Genomic DNA, 25,062 nt, shown 5'->3' with positions numbered 1-25,062 from the left:
ATGCGTGTTTGGACTGGGGGTCTGAGTTGAATTTGGCTGTATGCATTTGGCAACATCGGAATGGACTCGAAAGGCATGAAAATGACTTTTGCTGTAGACTGGTGAGTTACAAAGGGAATAAGTGAGAATGCTGTATAGCATTCTCACTTATTCCCTCAGCCTCTGTCCTAAGAAATTCCCCTTAAAAAGTTTTGGATGAAAGCTCGGGACTCTTTGATTCACAACTCAAACACGTTGCAACACGAGGCAAGAAAAGTCTGAGTGAAAACATATCCAGTTGCTTGAATATTTCTGCACAGCAGATAAGTGCTTCAGCTGTTGGCATCAAAGTGCTTTGCTGTCCAAAGGATAAGAGCCAAATGGGTACATATTATGGATAATAGAGTCATAACATAAACCACATTGTTATAGTAGATAAAACGGAATAGGAAAGGATTCTGTTTCAGACATTTTGATGATTAAATGAAAAAAAAAAAAGATGCAGCAGACAAACGGAGGTAAGAAAGTAAACATCTACTCCTCTGTACACCTGCAGCATTTCTATTTAACTCCAGGAAAAAAAAATGTTGCTACAGTTTTTAGCTTTGGAGGCAAAACTACATATTATGTGTTGTATCTAAACAAACAAGACGTGTTTCTCTATAACATACCTACTGCAGGGTAAAATAAAATCTACTATTGATTCTTGAGGAGGAGGTGTAATGGAAGCACGATGCTTCAGAGACCTACTCATTTACAGCACTAGGATTGTCCTCGTTGGAGAATGGACAAGGTGTTGAATCTGGCCCAGATTTTTCTAGTTTCTTGTTCTTGGCATTTCCACCTGAACTTCCTCTCCATTACGATGACCCTATACAGCCTCTGCTGACGGAGGTCCAGTTCTGCTCCTTACCCCCCACACTCCTCGGAGATTTTTCAGCATACAAATCAAAGAAAGCTCCAAACCAAAGGTGAGCTTCTGAATTCTTCCCCACACCAAGAGGACATCTTCTTTGTCAACGTCCTAGCTGTGTCAGAGGAAACAAAGGCTGCCTTTGGAAAGTCAGGTCATTACCTGGCTGTGGGAGATAGAGGCTGCCTCAGCCTCCAGAGGTTTGAGGAGGTCTGCATTGATGAGTGAATCATCCCTTTCACAAGCTGCTGTCCAGTCAGGAAATATGTTCTGGGAAAGCTAACAGCTACAGACCTTAAGCTCTGTGCTCCTGCTTCAACACCGTGTGAGATTGGAGTCTGATCATTGAAGAATATATACCAAGTTTACTTTGGAACTTCTTTTTTTTTTTTAAACAATAACTTGTCTATCATCAGTGGGATATTTATTTTCCCTGTACACACATTGCAATATACATGGTCCTAGGTTACTGGATGTATTGTGGATTAGGTATCTGCACTTTGTTGAGCACAATGTAGAAGCTGGACGTCATGGGGAAACAGCTGAACCTGTGCTGTACACCACCTGGAAACCAAGAACTAGTGGTAAAAACGTGAGTTTTTAAAGGCATGTATGCATGAATCCATGTATAAGGATTTTCTAGATTTTAAAATTTGAAAAATGTGAATATCCAATGCAATTTTACAAACACCAAGAATGTTTTTTATCTATGAACCCAAATTAATTCTTGAAATTAAGTGATTTTAGTGTTTATTTGGGTCAGGGAATTGGCCATGGCCTTAAAAATGTCATCTGGTGCAACTGTAATTTATCTTTAAAATTAATAATAAAAAAATAATATACCTAAATACTTTTTGGCACGCTATGTGTAGTTAAAAGGGTTATGAATTACAATATTTGAGTTTGTCAGTTTTTGTTAGCAATGAACTAATTTTTTCTGTGAATTGCGTAAAATTAATCCAAATCTATTTTTAAATACAATTTATCCTAAAATTCTGCATCAGAGACGAATACATCTGCAACAGAAATTAGATATTATATTTTGAATTAATTTAATATTACCTTTATTGAGTGGTCACTCCAAATGACAAAAGACATGATCTTAGACTTAGACTTAGACAACTTTGTCGTTTTGTATGCACAGATTGCGTACAGAACGAAATTTTGTTTCCTTTAAAACTCCATTTGAAAAGATGAAAAAGCAAAACAATAAATTTCCAAAATATATATTTTTTAATGTAGAAGAAAAACTTGACAAATATGTGAACCAATAGAAGGATATTATCATGTGTCATTCATGCACTCGTTTCTGTCCCTGGTCTACCTTTCACCTGGGCTGACTCTTGTCCTTAACCTCTGCACTTTCTAAACTTATCTTTTTCTCTCTTCATCTCTTTTAACTGATTTCTTCAGAATTAAAATCTTCTTTTTCAGTGCAGCCTTTTCTTTCTGCAGTTTAGTTTAGCGTTTCTCACCTGAAGATGCATTCCTTCTCTGATCTTTGGTGTGGATGACACTGGAGGATTAAAATCCTTGCTCCATTCTAAGGGATCTACGACTGCTTACCATAACTGCTGGGATGTCCTCTGTAGATGATGGTGTCATGTTTAAAAATGCGTTCACACCAAATGCGAACAGGGCGAATTTAATTTAGTTTTTTGCCTGCCATTGGTTGATGGACATTTCACCTCCCTCCCACAAACAATTTGCGTGGATGCTTGCTCCACGGCATCATCAAATAGGAGGCACGTTCTTTTGCTTGTTCAACTCTCCATGGTGGACCTCGATTTTACCGAACGAGGCACGTGCTTTATTTAATGTGGAAAGCCACTGGCGTTCAGTGTGAACTCTGTCTCTTAGAAACAACAAAATTAGATTGATTTAAAATTGTATTATAAATATTTGCTAGATTTAATGGTGTGGAACAGCTGGGCTTTTTTTGGCCCAGGTTATAAAACCGTGAGAATCTCATGCCAGGCCACCTCTACTACAGCTAGAAGTTTTTACTCTGCTTCGTTACTAAGCTCACAGCTCAAAGTGAGTTAGAACGTAAGGCTTTAGTTCACTTGATCTAGACTTTGTCTTTGTGATGACACCAGATGAGCTTAGAGACAAAACGTAGAGCATCCTGCATCCATACAAAAATAACACACCAAATCATTTACTGTGTTATGTTTTTTTTTATTATTATCTTTGTGAGAGAAATATGCTTTTACATTGTTCACCCCCTCCCCCCCTCGAGGATGAGGGTCATACATAAATAAAACATTCTTACAAAATGCTGCAATAAATCACAAATCCAACTATTTTTTGTTTTGCTTTTCTTTTTTTTTTTTCTTTTTTTGTACAGTTGATTAGTTTTATACATAGATCATATTTACATTTTTGCCCTTTTCTTTTTACAATGGTGAGAATGAACAGTGTACCATTTTCATAGTACAAACATTTCCTTCGATTGAAAGCAGAGGTATAAAAGCTCTCCTCTCTGTCCTGAGAAGACGCTGGCTTCTACTTCTAGTGCATTTTATCGTCGAGATTTAAGGCTACGCGGGCTTCCCCTGATGCGCCCCCCCGTCTCGCGGACAGGTTCGTTGTCATCAGGGAGGGAGCTCATTTTCCTGAATTACATCTGTTGATTGTCCCCCCCCACACACACACACACAACGTTAAAGCTGTTGCTGACTGCCTGCGTTGAATAACCAATTACAATCTGACAACTTATTTGTTCCTTCAGTCAGTTACAAATGCCGTAGGGGAAAATGTCACAGAGCGTGAGAGCCGTCATTCTGTTCTGTACGCCGATGACCCGCTGAGGAAAATGTGTCAATTTCTCACAGCAGGGACAGTACAGACACACGGGGAGGAGCGCATTTGTTCTTTTCTTTGTTGTGTTCGTTTTTGTTTTGGTTCGGTGAGGGAGGGAGTTTGTTTAGTTATAGGTGCAGCGCACCCTAGTGGTCAGAACACACGAGCGCCTAATTTGAAGGGGGACAAAAAAAAGCCCTTTCCTCTGTTTTCTGCGACAGGATTACACCAAATCCATAAACAAAAGGACGTGAAGCAAATAATTGGCAAGCACCGTGAGCCTCTTACAAGACGTACTATAACAGCCCCGCCTGGACGTGAAGTCAGACCCTGCACGCACACACAGGCCAGATACAAACAAGCACTTAAACACAAGACAAAAGAGGCAGCGAGGAAGCAAAGCGTCGACTCTGCTCACCCGATTAAACTAATTAAAATATTATTTTATCATTGTTTTTTTTGTTGTTGTTCTAACAACCTAATGTTTTCGCTTCCTACCTGTCCAGCAGGTAACTGTGCTGCCTAAAATATAGGCTTAGAGGCTATAAACCACAGGAATAAACATGAGGGCAATCTGGACTGAAAACGCTCTATAAAACCTAACATCCTCATCTTTACATCCAAACGTCAACAAAACTGCATATTTTATGCACTTGAACACATCTTCTCTCTTTGGATCACCGTTGACTTGGATTTAGAATAAAAAATAAAAACAATATTGGTATAAAAAAAAAAAAAAGATGTATCAATGTTTCGGGACCAAAGTGCTTAAAAACACTGAGTGGACTATATGAAGTTATGAGATGTCATTAAAATCAACATGTGGCACCCCCCCCCCCTTCTCTTTATCAACAGATTTCACGTCTGCAGAACCAGAGCCGAAAGCAGCAAAAAGAAAGAGCACGCTGAACTCTTTACCAGCAGCCATTAGTATGCTACCTGCAGAGTTACATGCAATTAAAACACAAACCCCCCCCCCCCCCCCCCCCCCCCCGTTGTCTGGGCTCTGATGAAAGATGAGGGCTGCATAAAAGCTCATTGACAGGCGGATAACGCGAGGATCAAGCTAATATCCATCCAAGGTTCTACAACACACTAAAAGGATATGAATTGAGCCATTTGACATGGAGAGATAGTGCGTGTCTCAATCCTTTCATTACAGTGGAGTCTTTAAGAGTTTCACTCCAAAATGCAGACATCCCTAATTTAAATAAATTAAAACATCATCAGGAATCGTGATGGATGGCGTAAAGCCATCGCTGAGGATTACTTAACTCATCATTCGCCAAATCCATTTAGCCTAAAATCTGGTGCTGACAAAAATGAGAGGTTGCAATCCAATGCTTTTCAGTCTGTTTGTGTAACTCTGGATGTTGGAGTGAAACACAGAGACAGCCACTGAGCTCCTGTGATGAAAAAAAAAAAAAATGTTGCCAGGACAACACAGAGTCCCTTCAGTGGTTTCAGTCTTCAATTAACGGTTAATGAATATGATTAGCGTCGAGGACGTTCCGGCGCCACACAGAGTCCGGTGAAATTCTAATCTGTTTCTGAGTGGCTTTTGGAGCCGGCTGGGTGTCCCTGAACGCAGCGGAAGCCGCATGGAGACGGGTCTCGCTTGTGGAAACGGGTAGCCTCTGTCATCCCAGCACGCGGCGCTGGAAACAGAGGCGCTGACAAGAGACAGAGAAGCTTCCGGCGTTCTTAGTTCAGCCGGGGCGCCGTGAAATGCTCCCAGTGAGCCGCCTAAACTCTGCAAATGGACAGATTCTAGATGTTTGCTGGAAAGAGAAAGCTCACACTTCAACATTACAGAGCTGCTAAAATCATCGCTCCACTGAATGAAAGCAGTGGTTTTCACTTTAAAAAACGCTTTTGCTGCATGTTATGTTCAGTTGTCCCCCGTGTCTTCACATGTAAAATTAAAATCAGAGACGCACTGATCGGTCAGCCACATATTGGAATCGTCCGATTTTTCCCTCCACTAGGTCTGATCAGTAATCATCCGGTCATTTTTTACTGCACATTAACTCCATGAAAACTAAGTGATCCCATTATGTTCGGACTATAAGTGCATCTCCCAACAGGATGCAGTTTGGTGAAGTTTAAATAAAAAAACCTGCTAAACGTTTGGGACATCTGCTTTGATGAATAAAGGCGAATAATCTTGTCATTTCCTTATTTTCTACGGGATTCAAAACTACTACCTCCACCACAGAACCTGCAGCATATTTTATTTCTTTCATGTCTTCTACTCCAAAAATAATATGGGAATCGGTCCAAAAACGAGAAGCGGTACCAGCCTGGAAAAGGCTTATTGGTGCATCTCTAGAGAAAATCCAATAAAAGATAATTCCACCAGCCTGTGCTACGAGCTATCCTGTAAAATGTGCGGGAACACAGTCCTCTCCGGGTGCCAGAGTGATGCGGCAGATCCATTGCCGTGATGAAGAGGGAGAGGCCGGACGAGGCGACGGAGCGGTGTCTTAGCAGAAGAAGATCTCTCCATCCATGGGGGGCTCTGGAACGTGCTGGGGCTCTGAGAGAGGAGAAGAGAGGAGTCAGTGTCAGGACTGGGATTGCCGAGCCCTCCCTCTGCCTGCACTGTCACAGAGCTCCATTAAAGAAGTGTCAACAGGCTGCCTCAGGGAGCTGCCTAATGTGCTGTATGTTCACTGCTCATATCACAGCCACTGCAGCATCTCCAAATGTATTTGTGCTCACACATGTCTCGGTGCTTTTAATACAAAATGTTTCTCTCTGCTGTGTCAGTGATATTGTCTGTGTCTGATCTGTAAACACAGGAAGGATGTTGAATATGGGAACCGGGGGGATGGGGGGGATCAGCTCGTTTTAAAGACTTGCTCAGGCTCAAAGGGTGCTGCAACTCCCCCTGAAATGTAGGACAGCTGAATAATTTACTTTCCTGACTAATTTACTCCTGCAACAAATCTGTGCAGCGCCTTAGCGACCCGTATGAAATACTAATCAGGTCTCCATAAGAACAGGGAGGGAAAGGTGTGCGGCTGAGGCACGGGCACGCTGCGGTGGCTGTCATCACGCTGACGGAGCTGAATCCCAGAACCCCTCAGTGATAAATGTCCGTGTAGTTCACGTTGTCTGCGTCTCAGTGATGGATAAAACAACCTCTCATATGAACACTGATGAAGCTCTCCTTTGATGCAGCCTTCCTCCCTGTTTGCTCGCAGAAATCCCCCGTTCATCCTCCTTTAAAGGATGAATGGCGTTAGAGCCGCTGCGGTGCTGATTCTGATCAGCACTGGTCACAGATGGCAGCTGGAGGCTGAAACTGACGACGAAGCAGCGAATCTTAAATGTAAGTCAGGTTGACATGGAGGAGGTTGCACGCTTCCTGGAAACCCTGAAACCCCGACTGCCAGATTACCTTTACAATCGCATAACAACTAAGTAGATGATCTCTCAGTAGATTAAATAACTTTAAGGGTTTTTATACATCATCCCAAGTAGTACTATGACTCGCGCAGTTTAAGGAATGCCTTGGAGAAACAAAAGGATTTACTCCATAAAACCTTTTTTTTTCTTTAGACTTGCCACCTGTTAGCTCCAGATAAAGCCGTTGCTGCATTTAAAGACAAAGAGCTGACAGGGAGTCAACTTGTGAGTTTCTCCGTCAAAACTAACGTACTTTAAAGAGTCCATTCACCTGCTAGTTATTTCAGCTAAAATGATACAAATGCAATCATTTTTACAGTTTCTCAGGGGTATCAGAACCACTTTAGAACCAACAAATTAAATGTTATACCCAGACATATTTACAGATACGGCAGAGAAATGCGGATCTTTTTCAGGGATATTTTTACTGCCTGTACTGCTGCACTAAACTGCAAAAAAAATAATAAAAAAAGTCCAGGAAACCTTGAAACCTTGCAGTATAACACATTTTTTATATTCATATTTTATGTATTTTCATGGGACAACACTGAAGATATGCCGCTTTGATACAATGGAACAAACCAAAGACTGTGGTGCTGATGAGACTAAGCTAAACCGATCTTGTTCAGGTGGTGTCAAGTGGGCGTGGCAGCATCCAGAGGAGTGCATCTCGTTTACAGTCACCAGCCTACAGGAACCAGCTTCTACTGTCACATACTGAAGTAGAGTATGAGCCCTTCTCTTTGGAAACTAGCTCACAGGGCATTATTCCATCACGATGATGACCCTGAACACACCTCCAAGACCAACAATGCCTTGCTTAAAAGACTTAGGGTAAAGGTGCCAGACTGGCCAAGTATAACTCCAGACTTTAACCTTATTGAGTGTCTGTGGAAGACCCTCAAGGTCTCTGACATCCTCCAGCTCTGACTCTGGCGGTGACCTGTCAAGCTCTAGTGAACTCTGAGCACAATTTAGACATTTTCAGTGAAGGGTGCTGACTTTTGTTGCCAGCGGTTTAGACATTAATGGCCGTGTGTTGGGTTATTTTGACGGGACAGCAAATTTACCCTGATGTGCGGTACACTGGCTACTTTACATTCTATCAAAGCGTGCTATCTTCACTGTTGGCTAATGGAAAAATAGAATAAATTGTGTAGAAAATGTGAGGGGTGGACTCCCTTTTGTGATATTCTGTATATCCAAGAAAAACTGAAAAGCTACAATATTCATTCATCATTTGTATCTCCTGCTATCTAGCCAACCACAACGCTTATCTATCCAAACACTGCATCTGACTTGAAGTGCCCTTGACAGTAAAACACTCCACTTCAACCCACCGACTCACTGCAAGACGCTTAATAATTGAATCCCTCAGCATTTCTTACCTGTTGCCTGCGCGCTACCGCCTTTGCTCTTTTTCTTTTTCTTCCCGTCTTTACTTTTGGTCTTGGTCAGCTGCAGGAAGCCCTTGGAGATCTGGCTGTTGGCCTCGCTGCCCTTGAGGCTGCCGGAGGATGAGGTGAAGGGATTCAGGCCCTTCCTGCTGGTCTTGGAGCGTTGGGGCGGCAGCCTGGGCAGCGTGGAGGAGGACGAGGAAGGGGAGAGTTCCAGTGGGTCCAGCTCCAGGGACTGGGAGCTGCCGAGGAGGAGGAGGGACTCGTCGGACGTTGTGGAGGGCGTCCTCTGGAAGCACAGGAAGGAGGTCGGACACATGAGTTGATGCTGTCTGACATCTGGGAGGGAATATGCATGAGGGGTGTGTATTTTGAAGGGTTAATGTTGATTAACGGGGAGAATAATGGCGTCCTCCAGAAGACTATCAGCTAAAGTAAATGGTAATCTGTTGGGAGCGCCTCGAGCAGCGACAGCATTTTTAATACAATTCAAAGAGGATGTGAGTTCAAGCCTCCGTTTCCTCTGCTGAGTTATCCAGCTTTCCTTTGAGCCAGCAGAAGAGGCTGCTCTCCAGCAGGATTCCTGTTATGGTTACACTGATAATTTCTTCTGACACATCCCAGCTCACCTCAGACGGGCGCAACTCCTCCATCCTGTGGATCTGCCTCTGAACAGCCTCCCTCTCCTTCTCCAGCTTCCTCTGGGCGTCTCTCAGCCTCTCCAGGTCTCGTTGGTACTCTTCCTTCTTGCTCTGCAGATCCAACCTCTCCTCCTCTAGATGCTTGTGCTGTTTTTGCACCTCCTCCTCCTGCAGTGGTTGAGAGGCATTGCCATTGATTTATTGAAACAAAAGTGCTCAAATGTTTCAGAGGCTTTTTTCAGCTCCTAAGACATGAACAAAGCTGGATTGAATGGCACGCGGCAACATAGAGGAAATCACCGTCTGACTCATTCAAACCTATGTCTGATCCCATTTCTATTTATCCAATTCACAATAAAGAACCAAACGCAATTCCTGGAAAGCTACACGCTTACAGAAAACCATCTTGGTTTTGTTAAAAGTATAAAAAGTCAGTAAACAGAAAGCTTTGTAGAAGATAAGCTGTTCTTTAATATGTTGAATTCACTTGATTATATCTAGTTTCTGCTACAGTAAGCTTTACCTATAGAGAGAAAGATTAATGACATTTCTAAGAGAATATTGAACTCAGGTTTGTTTTTTTTCCTCTCATATTTAGGCCGTTTATCAGCATGTACGTAAAATACAGCACGGCTCCTAGCAGAAATGCTCATGCCCCATGAACTGTCACATTAGATCAACTTACAACAAGCTTCATTGACTTATGAGTATTTTATTTAATATAACAACTCAAAATAGCGCACAATAATTATAAAAATGAATATGCTTTGATCTAAACCATTCCACTGTAGCTCTGGTTGTATGTTTACAGGACAACCACCCTAGTTTCTAGTGCCTTTCTGACAGGATTTCTATCAGTATCGAGGTATGAATGTTGTCTCAAGAACTTGAGCAATGAAGCTGTTTTTATGTCGTATGTCTGTGTGAGTCTTCTTTAGAAACACTCAAACTCAAAAAAGCGACATCCTATCATCTTTAAGAAATCCTATTTCCACACAAAATCACTGAATTGTGTGTCTTTCATATGTTAATATATGTATCAGCACTTTGGTCAGCTGCAATTTTGTATTTTAAGTGCTTTAGAAATAAAAATGGTGCGGTATGGTATGGTATCGCTCATCATTCTATGATGAAAAGTAAAAGTTTAATAATATAGTGCTACAACTTCAAGGAACTAAGGTTGTCTCAGATAAACAACAAAGCACTGAAGAAAGCTAGTTTATCCAAAATCCTTTTCACCTTATTGTATTATGTGGACTTGTGAACTACTCCAGCATGAAATGATCCCACTGCTGGAAAATAAATGCCAGCGGTTATATTAAGAATTACAGCTGCTAAGCCTAATGGGGACCGAAGCTGGAGAAGATGATGCATGGTTACCTGTAAGTGCACCGCCGACTCTCTCTCGGAGAGCCGCTGCTCCCTCAGCTCCCACTCCTTCTCCCTCTTCCGCCTCTCCTCGGCGAGAGCTGCCTGTTGTCTCTGCAGGGAGGCCAGCTCCTGCCGCTGCTTCTCCAGGCTGCGCTGCTTCTCCTGCTCAATCAGCGAGCTGGGCCGGGACGACTGCCGCGACAGCGACGTGCACGAGGAGGAGCGCTCGCTGAGGGCCTGCCGCTGGTCCTCGATGTAGCTGTCCTGCTGGACCACCACCGCCTGCGACCAAGAGAGTCATACTGATCACATCAGACACACAACTATTTGGATTTTTAAGATGACTTTCACCATAATCTAAAATTGATGCTCAGATCTTTCACATGAAGAGAAACTTTCAAAAAAAAAAAAAAAAAAAAATTCTTTAACAGCATAAAACTTCACAATCTTTCATCTTTCCAGTTCTGATCTGGAGCATACGGAGGCAGGCTTCAGGAGGTGGCCTACCTGCAGAGTGCTGAGCAGGAGATGCAGGTTGGAGACACTGTGGAGGACCTGCTGTTAGAGAACGTGAAAACCATGAGCGCCATACGACTTAAAACATCCTGCTGTTATCATAACCGAGCTTGATGTCAAACCGCTTAGAGTGCCTTGCAAAATTATTTCTATCCCTTGGTAGACATTTTAAAACGATATCTTAGAAAGTGGATCGCACAACAGCAAAGCTGGTAAATCATGAGCTGGTAAATCATGAAACACACAGACAGGCCATGAAGAGCACAATACAGAGGAGCAGCCAAGAGGCACAGGGTAACTCTGGATGAGCTGCAGCCATCAGCAGCTCACGTGGGGGAAACAACCAACAGAACAACTACTTTGTAAATCTACTATTGATGGAAGAAGACGAAAGCCATAACAAGTCGTGTTTGCAGTTTGCGATGTAGGGGACAACTATAACTTTGGCCATGAAATATGATATTTGTGACAGGAAACTATGATGGCAAACCCTCCTGGAATCAACACAGACGAGGCTGCATCATGCTCTGAAAATGATTTTCTTTAGCAGAAAGCTGGACAGAGGTAATAGGAAGACTGATACAGCTAAATACAGGACAATGCTGGAGGACAGGCTAGGTTAGAGGCTGCAAAAGACTTTGTAGAGAGTCACAGGTCCACCAACGTACAGCCAGAGCTACAACATTCATGTGCTAGAATGGCTCAGTTAAAGACCTACATCCAGTTCAGATTCTGTGGCAGGACTGGAAAACTGCAGACACACAGATATTAAGTCATCCAATCGGGCTGAGTTTAAGGTATGTTGCAAAGAACACTTGAAAGAAAATGTATGTGCAAAGCTGAACTGGACTCTAACTTACAGCATGAGGTGCTTCTACAAAATACTGCCTAATGCAACTCCGTACAAGTAGACGTCTCAGTTTCCAGATATATAAGTGTTGAAAATCATATATCCTTGTCCTTATTTCCACTTTGTATTGATCGATCACATAAAATCCCATAAATATACTTTCACGCGTTTCTAAGCTGCCAAAATGTGAAAGAGTTCAAGCGACAGGAATAGCTGTACAAGGCTCTGTCCTGCAGTATTTACAGAAGCTGTGTTTTATACAAGTGTGTTCTGGACGTGACATTTTCTTCTTTTTAAACACTCTAAATAAGACCAGGCCACTGACCTTTACTTTGCTGAGTGTTTGCCAACCTACAAATATGATCCATGTGATGTTACAAGGAGCTGTGAAACCCAACTCGTAAACCCTTTAAAACACTGCCAGTAAAAGCTGGAGCACACAGCAGCAGCATCCCAGATTTGTAGCTTGGTATTAACTGTTCACAAGCTTCTCTGTTAATTATTTCTGCTGAAAAGCTTACTTTACCAAGCTTATTTTTTTCTATTTTTAAGCAAGGCACTTACACTTAGTTCATTTTATAACTCACGACTTTCAAAAAGCACTTGATGCAATACCCACAGCTGCAGCAGCCTTATGTACGGGCTGGGCTGCAGTTTCAGCCTTTTGTTTTGAACGTTTCCACGCCAACAGCTTCTCTAAGTGAGTTCAGAGACAGGAAGGCATTCTTACCTCACTGTTCCTCTTCAGCAGCTGCAGCAGGTTGGCGTTTCCTCCCTGCACGCAAACAGGAACACAGACTGAGTGAAGTCACATGCATGCATCGACCGCCGAGTCTTTGCCTGTGTACCCCAGCGCACCGCTGGGCTGTTTTGAGCCAATGAGAGGGTGATTAATGCTGTTCGTGTTGCTTTGCAGTAAAACCTAACTGTGTAGGAGTGAAAACACAGCACTCCTGCAGCCTTTTGAGTTTCAATTTTTACTTCACACCGACTATTTTTGAAACGCTGCACAGCTGTTTTCCTCCTGCTCTGTTCACAGAACATTACTTATGAGGTCTTTCTGCTTGAAGGGCCAGAAATTATTTTGTCAAGCAGCACAAAATAGCTCAGCTTTAATAAAACATCCCAAAAATGATTATATGCAGGATGACTGCATACGGGACCAGACGATGCCAGCAGCATTGTAATAAACATGATTCTTTCTTCCCGCATCTGATAGATATCCAGCTGATGGTCGTCAGTGGCAACAAGACCTGGCAGGAAGAGTCAAGAGGCTAATCCAACAGAGGGGTGGGGTGAGGGCAGCAACATTTATCTAAATGCTGTTGCTAATGTAGGAGGACACATGGCCTCGGGCTGTCTGAGTCAAGAGAAGCTGAATGTTGAGACGCAGACCTTCTTCAAAACGCTGTCAGACTCCGTCCTGCGCAGGTCTCCCGCTGCATCCTCGCTCTCGTCTCTTTCTCCACCTGCCGGGAAAGGGAGACAAGCAAGACGGAGCAGTCAGCACATTTGGGGAGGCTGCGCTGATGAAAAGAAGTAATGTGCTCATTTAAAGCATTCATTTTGTGTCAGGTATCGTCATAGTAAGGCTATGGAGGCGATCACATTTTAGAGATGACACAGCAGGGGGAGTCGATAAGCGCTCTGCAGCTGCAGCATCAAGCTGCTGATCGCCCACCAGCTTGGAGGGGGGAAGAAGAAAAAAAAAATCAATCCTGTCTTCTCAGAAATGCTAGTTTTGTCGTTTTTCCCCTTATTACATTTCAGACAGAACATCTGAAACCATTAATAAAAGATTTTTTTTTATGTTTAAACTTCCTTCTTTTTAATTAAAAACAAACGGAAATGACTCTCATACGACGTACCGAGTCATACCCTCTACATGTAAATCATTTTTTTACTGATGGGAATCAAATCCGTCAACGGCTCTTAGAGGGAAAACGCTCCCGTCTTTGGACCGGTCTCATCACTTTTGGTGGCGGCAGCATCATGTTGAGCTTTGTTTCCACAAGTACAGGGAAACTGGTCAGAACTGATGGAAAGGTGGAGGAACATAAAGACTGTAGGCAGCGAAACACATATGACTGCAGTGGAGGTTCCTGTTTCAACAAGACAATGACACAAACCGCAGGCAGAGCTAAGATGAAATAGTTTAGATCAGGGGGACGGTCAGATGATTTGTTGTTGATGTGCTAAAAACATTTAGTATTTCCTTATTTGTGAAACCGACGCCAAAAGTAAAACTTTACAAGATGCTCAACATTCCTAATTTTAACACAGGGGGAAGACTGCAAGACTAAGAGTTCTTATAAAAATACAACTTTATTCTCATCATACCCAAAAAAGAAGAAAAAGAAATCCCACCCGCAAAAAAGGGGATGCAATTCTCTGGCACTGTTATTTTGGGGGCTGTAGGGCGAGAAATGTGGGAACCCTTGGTTTAGATCTCAGCATTATCATGTAAAACAATGGCCTAGTCAAAGGCCAATTTAAATTTGTGGCATGACATGAAAATGGCTCTTCACAGATGCTCTCCAAGCAATCTGACTGAGTTTAAATTTATGCAAAGAATGGACAAAATTGTCCACCTCTACATTAGCAAAACCAGTAGAAAGATAAACCTCAAAGGATTTGCATTAAATTCTGGATCAACAAAGTAGTCACCCAGAGTGGATGAATGAAAGACAAGTCACACTATTAAGCCTTTTTTTTTAAAACCATCTCCTTTCCATTTTTATGTAACAACATTTAATTTGTGTTGCAACATATACACAAGTGTCAGTGATTTTCAGCAGCTAGCTCCCGTTAGCATCAGGTAAGGCATCCCACGGGAAAATTATGCCAAGCCTGTGGAGTTACTCTGAGCTTGCTTAAAAAATAAACAACATCATTTGTGTAAAGTTTTGTGACTTTGTGTTTTATGCCTGTGCATTTTTGCTATCATCCAAGGCATGGCGACTATATGTTCATGAGGGAGTCACATTTCCAATGAATTCATAAAATAGAAAAGATGAAAAAAGAGCTGGAGCATGGGCGCTTTCAGCCTGTCAGCCATAGAGGAGTGAAACATACCAAGGCAGCATTTGTATGGGTAGAGTATTATTTGATTCAGTCTGCATCATTATTTTGAAAGGTTACTTGACTCCCCCATCCACTGAAATTGGAAAAATATTTGCAACCATCTTTGATTTTTGTCATAGTGTAGCAGTTATATTCTTTGTTGCTTTCTTCTCCCTCTCTGCTCTCACATTCATATTAGATTAGCGTTAATATAACTTGCGGTGTTTTTGGTTCCCTAACACTGCTGCTGGGGAACTCCCAGCTTAGAAGCCATGAGTTGAGATGGATCGCTTCAGGCCACGTCTCCCTCAGGAAGCCGAGGCTCTGCTCGGCTGAGACGCTTCTAAAATATCTCATCTGCTGCACTGCACAGGTGCATTGTGGGAAGTGTTGGGTGTGGCTCCTGCTGCCATAGCACCTCCAACTCTGAGGATGAAAATTTAAACGTGGGCTTTTACAGCAGCATCAGGACTTATCCAGTCCGAATCAGAACGGCCATTTGGACAAGCAGGTGGATGTGTTTCGAGCATTTCCCGGCACCGGAATCTGATTAGACAGTCTGACGTCAGCAAGCACGCAGAAAGTGGGCTTACTTTTGCCGCTGTGCATCTGGTGACTATCGAAACCTCCAAAGGTCTCGGCCCGGCGGGGCAGACACACCGGCCCGGCGCCTCCTCCCTCGTGCACGCTGGCCATCGCTCCCCCCAGGCTGCCGTTCACCAGTGCCTGCAACGTCTCCACTGCCACACACACACACACACACACACACACACACACACACACACACACACACACACACACACACACACACACACACACACGGAAACATTAATGTGCAGGTCAGTAAGTGGATTATCCCAGCTAACTGTGTTACAGCTCAGTTCTGCACCCAAGAATCCAGCCAGGCACTCCTGGCTCCTGTTGCTGAGCAACTACCAGCAACCTGTTTGATCCAGAGAGCTTCTTCACTAAAAGTTTCAATATATTTGCAATGTGAAAATGATATGAATTGTGGAAAGAGAAATTGCATGTGGAAGAGACCCGAGGTAAAAATAGGAGAACTGAACTGAATAAAAGAAAAATCCATCAATAGTAGAAAGGCTATAGAGGTGAAAAATGCATCACTGATTTCCCTCAAATTGTGCCTGGTTACCAAAGACGCAAGCTGGAAAACACTGACATGGTGCTCTAATCGACTTCGTGTTTGTTTGTGAGTCTTTTCTGCCTGCAGCGATGCTTAAAAATCTAGAGCAGTGTGAGACTTTCTTATCTAACCAACAGCTCCGATCACTGCAGCTCCAACCAACTCAGCTCCACGTGCAGTTTGAGATGTCGGTAACACAAGAAACCTTCAGGCAACTGAACCTGTGCTATTCCTACAACACACACACCTCAGATCTGACAATAATCTATTACTCTTTCTTAATAAATTAAACAAAACTCTGTAGATTTTTAGAGTAAAACACACTGGATGCTCCAGAAAATGTGCATCTCCAGGAAGAATTTTTAAAAAGTAAACAAGTTATTATTACTAACTTTACTGAATACATGCAGGGGGAAAAAATGCAGCATTTCTATAGTGAAGTCTTCCCCAGATAAAGTGATCTTAATGGGCAGAGAATGTGCTGAGCATCTCCGTCTTCTTCCATATTTCCATTTCTTTGTCACAACATGCAGTTCAGCATCTCTCGGAGTTCAGTGATCAACTCGTGCTGCTTTCTTCTCATGCACATTTGATGAACAGGGCGGCAGAAGCACAAAGCCTAGCTCGAACACAATCTCAAAACTCATCCCGACTCCTTTTATGTTCTCAGCGCACTTTTTGAAAAGAAGCCTTCCCAGAACACAAACATCGCTCGCTTTCTGCTCGCGCTCAAGCTCTGATGAGACCGACACAATTATCTCAGAAACAGGATGAGCAATTATCTGAAGGATTCTTGTGGATAAACAGGTTTTCTTTGCTGTGCCATGCAAAAGTATTCAAACCCCTCAAACTTTGGCAGATTTTGAAACGTTCCCAACACAAACTTGAGATATTATGTGAAACCTCAACACATACTGTAGAAGCCTTGATCATAAAGCAGAAGAAAAACGGTACATGGCTTTTTTCCCCCCAAAATCAATGATCTGAAAACTTATGCATACATTTTTAGTTAGGCTATTTACTCTGATGCCCCTAAATTAGTTCAGTGTACCAAATTGCCTTTAGAAGTAGCATAATTAATAGATAAGGTCCTTCTGTGTGACTAAATCTCCATATGAATCCAGCTGTTTTCTGCAGGCATCAGAGGTTTGCTAGAAAACGGAGAGGTTTAGAACAGGGTTAGGTTATAAAACAATACCACAAGCTTTGAACTTCTCACAGAGCTCCATTCAATCCATCATCCCAAAGTGGAAAGACTACGGCTCTCCTGCAAATGTGCTAAGCTATGGCCGTCTACCTAAGCCGACTCTTGAGCTGTTCAGTTGGGAGAATCTGGGGACGCGATCATTTTTACTCATGCACTCCACAAATCTAGCCTTTATGGAAGAGAGGGCAAGAAGAAGGATATTCTTACAAGAAAGCCAGAAGAAGTCCTGTTTGCAGTCTGCTGGAAGCCAGGCAGAGGACACAGATGTGGTTTTGTGACATGAAACTATAATCTAACTTTTGCTCTACGTGCAAATTTCCATGTGTGGCAGAAAACACAACACACACCCCTAACACCGTAACCCAAAACCCTGACAGGAAAGTAAAACATGTATCCAACTTGAGCTATTTAGCAACAAGAATGTGAAAATGTTGTTCCATCTAGACGTGCAGAGGTGGCAGAGACGATGCTCCTGTAAATGCAGCAAGGGGTGACTCTTCTAGAAAGCCTTGACTCAGGGGGATAGAACACAAATATACAGCTTCTTTTTTAGCTTCTTATTATTACAACAATGTTATTGAGATCCATATATTATTATTTTACCTCCTCTTTATCTGTTGGTCCATCGCATAAAATCCAACAAAGACACTGAAGTTTGTGGTTTGATGTGACAAAATGTGAAAATGTTCACACAGTATTAACGTACTTCATCTAAAATTGTCTCTTGGTCCGGCAAAATGGAAGTGTGACGCCTGATCCAGATTTCGGAAGCAGACACTGTATAAATAAGCACTTGACTGCAGATTCTCAGTGAGTCATGCTACTTGACAGAGTTTAGAGCCTAAACTGCAGCATGCAGGTTGTAAATGAGGACCTGGGGTCAGATGTGGCAACCTTACAGATGATTGTGTTATTTTAGTTAAAACAGTTCATGACATACGGTCTAGCAACCATATTTGTGCACATAAAGCTGAAACACAAGAGGCTGAATATGTGTGACAGTAGTGGAAGATTATAGAAATGGTTTGTTTGTTTGTTCCAAACAAAAAAAAAAAAATCCTTTGATCTTAATTTTCGTTACGGTGTTTCTCATCTACGATAAAAGCCAATGACTAGGAGCTGAGCTGCAGCGCTGTCTGTCTTCCTCCCACAGTGTTCGTGTGAGTGTTGCTTCGGAGCCAGGAAACCTAAATGAAAGATGCATTATACCACAAACACTACAAACTTCACTTCCTCCGTCTTACCTTCCTGCAGGGCATCTTTCATGATAGTCGCCCCCTGAGGCGGCTCCTGGCTGCAGGCTGACCTGAAGAAAGGCTCCACCTGCCTGCAGGCCTCTTCACCGGGGCTCAAACCCTCCCACATCTCCCTGAAGAGCCGCACCTTCTCCTCCAGCAGAGACTTAATCTCCGTATCTTTCTGCTTCAACATATCTGGCCAGCAGAAACAGACAACGGTAACGGTATCTGAAGGAGAAACTTGCAATTCGGCTCTTTTAACAAAAGCAGGTTTGATGTGTTCTTTTCACCTCTGATCTCTTTGGCTTTGCTCTCTAATTGTCTTTTGTCGTCCTCCGTCTCACTGGGGATCCCCTCGTCCTCGTCTTTCTCCCTGCACAGATGGGAAGAGCAAAGATGTACCACGGAATGGAGGGGAAAAAAGGCAGCATTTATGCTTTAAAAGCCTCCTGAGTTACAGAGATAATCAACAAAAGGTCACCTATTTATTTAATTAGGGTATTAATCAAGATGAATTATCAAGCAGGATGATGAAAAAGCAAAAACAGAAGCACAATAGAAACCCTTATTAAAGAACATAAACAAGACATTACAAAATTCATGGAGACAGAATTAAAACCGCCGCCTTCACCTCTGAGAAATTTCTTAATAACTTCTCTAATTTCTGACATTTCCCAAACTTCTTTTCCTCCCACAGAGGATTTATAAAAATGAGCTCTGGCCGTATCTTATGAAGAGCCCATTCATATGTATAATTCAGAGAGAAGATAGCGTGTGCGTTGCGTTTTGTTCTCATCTCCTGCCAACAGCTTGATTTCAGTTTTGTATTCTGACAGAAGTCAGACCAGGAGGGAGTGAGACAGAGTGCTAAATCTCTTCCTTCTTCCCACTGGCTGCATTCGAATAATCCTCTGCTTATAGGCGAGCTGCCCTCACAGCCAATCCAGCATTAGATGCTCCCTGAGTACATCCCATCCGCAGGTAGAGTGCAGCTAATCCTCCTGGCAGCGCAGTGCTTTGTCCCAACTTCACGAACATTATCATAGAAAAACTGAGAAAGGTCTAACCCCAGCTTTACAGCACAGAGGAGAGGCCAAACCTGAGCTTGTTCACAGCAGAGCTACAAGTAAAGTACAGTAAACAGTTAAAAAAAGGGGGGGAAACTTCTTTGGCAACAACAACGCTTTAAAAAGGAATTGGATGGTGGGATAAAAAAAAAAAAAGAAAAACATAAAAAGCACTGGCGCCACGCTGGAGACCAGAATAAATCCCACTCACATGGACTGCATGGCTGTCTGGATGAGCTGCATCCATGTGTTGCGTTCCTCCTTCGAGCTGGCCAGGACCTCCATCATCTCCGGCTTCTCAGTGCCCGCCGTGATGAGGAAGAGGCCGCGCTCTTTGTTGGCGACCTCCCTGACAATCAGCTTCTGGAGGGAGATGACCGTGGAGCGCTGGTCCTACGGGGAGACAGGGGAGGGTAAGAATGGAGGGTTTGAGGAAGCCGGCGTGGGAGGAGAGTGCAAGAAAAGAAAGGAGGCAGTGGGAGGGTCAAGAGGAGAGAGGATGGGAAAAACACCAAGGAAAGACAATAGGGGAGGGGGGGTAATTATTTGTGCAGGAAAAACAAGTGCAGCGAAGAGGGAAGAAAAGGTCAAGTGTTTCCAATCAGGGAGGAGGCGGTTGATAAATGGAAGAACATTTTACAGATTCATGAAAAAGGAAAAAAATTGTTTTTTTTATTAGATCATAAGGGATCTTAGTAAAAGATCCTCAACGCCAAAATCTGCTGCCTGACTTCTGCTAACCAAAACCTTGCTGCTCTACGGCTTTATCCTGCAGCCGCTCACTGGTTCCTGGTCCTAATCATGCTGCTTGTTCATCTAGCGATGCTCTGTCAGAAGAAAGATGGGTGTACCTCAAGGGTCAAGATTCAGAAAAAATACATCTATACCCAAATAAATAAGCCTGGGACAGGTCCAGATCCAGCTGTGGCTTACTTTTATGTAGATGCAATTCATAGAGAGACATCATTAAAAGTGTAACTAACCCTGATGTAAAAGACTAACCCCACCCCCAGACAAATAGGGGGGGGGAAATCCACCAAAGTGGGCCGTGCCAAGACACTGAGGGACATGGTCCATCAGTGGAGGTGAGCAGAGGGGGTCAAGCGGTGGTGCGTAGAGGATCAGGGGAAGTGACAGCTATCTTATTTGACTCATTGAAACATGGAAAGTGACCAGAGCGATGGGTCTTATCAGGTGGAGGATGTTCCACCCCCTCGTCACTGGAGGTTGGGGGACGCTACGTGGAGTCCAGCACCAAAACAGACCGAACCAATCACTTTAAGATGTGTCACTCCCAGTGGCAGAATTACCCATAATGCAGCAGTGCTATTCTGTTACCATAACCATCAAGATACATACAGAGAGTTTGTTGCTTGGTGCTTTGGAAGATTAAGAAAGTGCATGTGAGTACAACATGTATCCTCTGAGGTTTTAGACAAGTTTGCTCGATGGCTTGACATGTTTCACCATCTACAAATTGAAAAAACAAAGCGTGACGCTTGGAGTTTTTTGCGTCACATCCGTAGTTGTCTGATTGGTTCTAACCTGATGAAGCTGACCCTGTTAGTCCCGCCTTTAAAATCGGGCCAAGCTGTACCATTTTAATCAATAGGGAAAATCAACCTCAGTATCCAACACTAACACAGTTTTAGGCCAAATATTTCAGAATTAAACAAGTTTACACAAAAATAAGTTTGGGGTTTAGTTACTCTAAGTATTAATAAACTCTTATCAGTCTGCATTTAGCCTTTTGCAAAGTTAAAATTTGTCCGTAATACCAAAAGAGATGGTTCTCACATTGCAGTCACTACTTGTTGCTAAGAAAAGATCCACTTTTCAGTTTCAGTTTTAAACTAAGGCGATGATATTTACACAAATGCATGTACACTATCCTTTAAAGGAAATATCATGCTTCTCTGTTCTTCTCTGTTCCTTGTTAAAAGTATAAAATCAGCGATTTACCATTTCTAACTTTACGTGTTGGTCAATTGACGTGACACCAACTATTGCTGCTCTAACCCCCGTCCAAAAAAGACGACGTAATGGTGGTGATAGTGAAGCCCACAGCCTTATAATAGGCATTTTTTTTTCTTATCTACCAACATTAAAGCAAAAAGAGGGGAAAAACTTTCTAAACAAATGGTGAATCATGTCTGTGAAGTTATTTCAAGGTAACCACAGACAAATCAATGTTAAAGCCCAACTTAAAATAGCAAACTTGTACCCAAATTAAAACAAATAATATGACTTCCAATGCTTACTGCAGACCACAGCAGATGTTTTCAAGCTGCCATCAAGCTATCCATGGCAAGAGTTTATAGTGAAATTCTATATTAGGAATGCAAATTTTACTTTACAAATTAAATGCTTTGTCCAAAATCAGAGTCCTGGTAACTGATCATAGCTGACAACAAAAAACTCAGGGAACCAGAAGTTGCTACTTACAGACATCCAAAATACATAAAACCCCTATAGAACTCTTTCTTTCTTCTTTAACGAATCACTCTGACCACAATGCGTTGGTAAAGTAACATCCTGTGATCTTTTCAGGGAGAAAGAGGGAGCAGCTTCTGTAGGTAAGGGGCGTTTCACTTTGGGACAAATTGCGATTGCTGATTGGTCAGCTACTGACGAGCCTCCAGGATTGACTGACAGGCGCCGTCATGTCAATTGGACCTCTGTATCTTGTTTTGGTAGAGAAAAGAAAAATGCTACTTAAACTTGCATTGTTTAAATGAGGATGAGCAAGTTAATACTTCAAATATGTTGAAATTTAATTTTAGAGAATAAAACACCCAGTTTTCAGAGAACGTTCTTCTGGTTCCTCCTCAGTTAGGCACAGAGTTGGGTAAAAATGCTTTACCTGCTTCTTATTTGTGGAATGACTGCCAGGATTTATTACCCACATGTACTGATTCTGATATGTTTTTATTGGTCCTGTTGTGTGCTTCTAATTGTTTTATCTGCATCTGAAACACAACTCTGATCTCAGAACTGCCACTCGGTTCAGCATATTTCCCTCGCAGTGCCATCCGCCCCAGCTCAAACATTCCAGGCTGTCCTGATGGATGTGATTATCCAGCTGCAGGCTTGCCACTGTTTTCATCCCTCTAATGTGCCACAAAAAAAAGCATGAGCCACGCCATGAAGCTGGGAGTCCTGTAAACATGGAATGAGTCCCAACAGAAACCCACTGGATTTATCACAGCTGGGTCGGGAGCCCAGGGCCAGATCGGCTTTATGAGGTTCAGCTAGCGTGCAAGCGAGAGGCAGACGTTCCCGCTCAGTGGGGAAAATAAACAGGGCAGCTTCTGCTAACAGCAAGATCACTGCATTGAGAAAGCATGACAACATCTGATGTTTATCACTGGAGGCAGGGGGGGTAGCAGGAAGAGGAGATGAAAGAGATAAAAGATGCGAGAAGCATGCGAGGTGACAGCGAGAACCTACCAGCATGGCAAAGACATATTTCTGGTCCTTCTCCTGAAGGAAGACCAAGACATCTGACAGCAGCAGAGCTTGAACATCTGGAAGGCCAACAGGTAAATAAAACGGTAAGCTAAGACTTCAATCTTTTATTTTCTAAATACGAAAAGAAAGAATATGCAGGTTTATAGTCACCCTTAAGTCTTCCCTGTGTGTTCTTCAACTGCAGCGCTCCATCGTGGATCAGCCTCCGCCTCAGCAGGTCCTCTCTGGCAAAAATCTGGCCGCTCTTCAACATCATGATGGACTTGCTGTCCATGCGGCTGTGGAAATCCTTCAGGCGTCCCTTCTTTTCATGCTCGTTCACCTTGCTGTCGACTGCCGCGATCACGTCTTTCACCAGCCGAATGGCCTCATTCAGGTCCTCGTAGTCTTCGTCTGTGTCTGCGGAGGGGATGAGGCGACAGGTTAGAAGGGCAAGAGCGTAGAGGAGAGACAGACGTCGCCTGACCTTTTAATGGCAATCACAGTTTAAATAAGCAGAGACACTGACGCAGGTTCAATATGCTTAGGCGAGTATATTTTCACACCTGTAGTTTGATACATAAAGCTGCATTTCTTGTTATAAAGTATGCGTTTGTCCAACCTGCAGTTTCTTTCAGTCAGGACTTAATTTGGGCAAGATCTCTTTTTTAAATTGGTTTTCATCTGTTGAAAGCAGGAGTAACCACATCCAAAGCGACTGACAGCTGTGACTGCATTGAAAGTCGGTTCAACAAAGTGCTGACTGATGGATGCTGAACACAAATCCTCACCAATCCTCACCTGCTTTAGAAGAAAGGTACCTCCACTGCACAATGCTACCACTAACGTTTTATAGCACGTGGGGAGGGGGGGGGGGGGGGGGGGCATTTTCAAGGTGATACGCAATGCAAATTGTCCATTGTAGCTCAAAAGATCAAGTGGACACATGATGGTCCTGATGCAGACAGATTCTTCAACCTGAACTGTGGAGCTCCTCAAAATTTCCCCACTGAGATTTTGGCTACTTCTCTAGATAATGCGGCCTAAACCTAGTCTTCAGTTGTATCTGTTTGATGGGGTTTGTTCACTACTGTTCTCTAACAACCCTGTAACAGTTCACAGAAGAGCTGGATTTACACGGGGATTAAATTACACACATTTGGAGTCTTTTTACACTTGGATTTCTAAACCGAAACAAAAGCCCAGAAAACCGTCTAAAATTCCAACACAAGTCGCTGAAGTTTTTTGTTGTAATCTGTCTAATGGGTATGAACACTTTTGCATAGTATGGTATCTTATTGTTTAATTGTAATACCAGGGAGGTCTAAGATCAGGGTAAAGCCCAGATGTTAACTTGTAATAGTTCTGCAAATTGGGGAAAAACATCCCTTGTCAACATTGTCAACACTGGTCCCTTCTTTTGAGCACTTGGCTTTGGACACTTATAAGCACAGCTTGGATATTCTTCTCTTTCTGTTTTTATACTTCAGAGAACCAAAGCAAAAAAATATATAATCTTTGAGGATATTCTGTTGCTTCCTTTTAATATATACAAGAGTTGTCCAAAAAGGAGTCTCCTTAAATCACCTTGGGGATTAAGCCGGAGCTGCAACATCCCACATGGAACAGTAAAGAGGCTCTAGGGAAGGATTAGAGAGAATGTACACAGTAGGAGGCCGGCTGACGGGAACTCGTCTAAATCAGATAGAAATACGGTGGCAAATATTTCAGCTCTTCACAGTTCTGCCTGAGCAGTCATTCTTAGAGCACCAGAAAGAGCTACCTAATTTCCCCCAAAATAAATGAGCTTACATCGAGATCACAGATAAGATGTGGTTTGCTTTCATTTCCTAAAGGATGTGACAAGTTGCAGTTGCTTCACAGTAACAACAAAAGGCTGAAACCTTACAGGAAAAGTGATAACGAGGTGGGTAATAATACCCTTTTTGATAATTAATGCTAAGCTTGTGTAGGATTCAACATCTACATCACTGTGCTTAAAACAAA

The 25,062-nt window shown here is 42.8% G+C and overlaps 1 protein-coding gene across 6 annotated transcripts in view; it reads right to left on the bottom strand.

Annotated features, from left to right (window-relative positions):
• Window positions 1-3,533: 3,533 nt before the first annotated feature.
• Window positions 3,534-25,062, bottom strand: part of LOC105934128 (A-kinase anchor protein 13) — a 117,498-nt gene continuing 95,969 nt past the window's right edge. For 5 of the 6 annotated variants that reach the window (XM_036136243.1, XM_036136246.1, XM_036136248.1 and 2 more), the window contains 13 exons: window positions 23,227-23,475; window positions 23,056-23,132; window positions 19,817-19,998; window positions 18,829-18,911; window positions 18,545-18,733; window positions 15,543-15,689; window positions 13,282-13,355; window positions 12,617-12,661; window positions 11,028-11,078; window positions 10,530-10,802; window positions 9,138-9,317; window positions 8,500-8,797; window positions 3,534-6,236 (listed from right to left, as the gene is read on the bottom strand). In XM_036136243.1, coding sequence (XP_035992136.1) covers window positions 6,184-6,236; window positions 8,500-8,797; window positions 9,138-9,317; window positions 10,530-10,802; window positions 11,028-11,078; window positions 12,617-12,661; window positions 13,282-13,355; window positions 15,543-15,689; window positions 18,545-18,733; window positions 18,829-18,911; window positions 19,817-19,998; window positions 23,056-23,132; window positions 23,227-23,475 — 1,901 coding nt within the window. In that variant the 3' untranslated portion in view covers window positions 3,534-6,183. The remainder of the gene's footprint in view (window positions 6,237-8,499; window positions 8,798-9,137; window positions 9,318-10,529; window positions 10,803-11,027; window positions 11,079-12,616; window positions 12,662-13,281; window positions 13,356-15,542; window positions 15,690-18,544; window positions 18,734-18,828; window positions 18,912-19,816; window positions 19,999-23,055; window positions 23,133-23,226; window positions 23,476-25,062) is intronic. The other variant, XM_036136245.1, reaches the window with a different exon arrangement.

This window comes from Fundulus heteroclitus, chromosome 4 (assembly GCF_011125445.2).
Source record: "Fundulus heteroclitus isolate FHET01 chromosome 4, MU-UCD_Fhet_4.1, whole genome shotgun sequence".
NCBI lineage: Eukaryota > Metazoa > Chordata > Actinopteri > Cyprinodontiformes > Fundulidae > Fundulus > Fundulus heteroclitus.
This window is presented reverse-complemented; position numbering and strand designations above follow the sequence as displayed.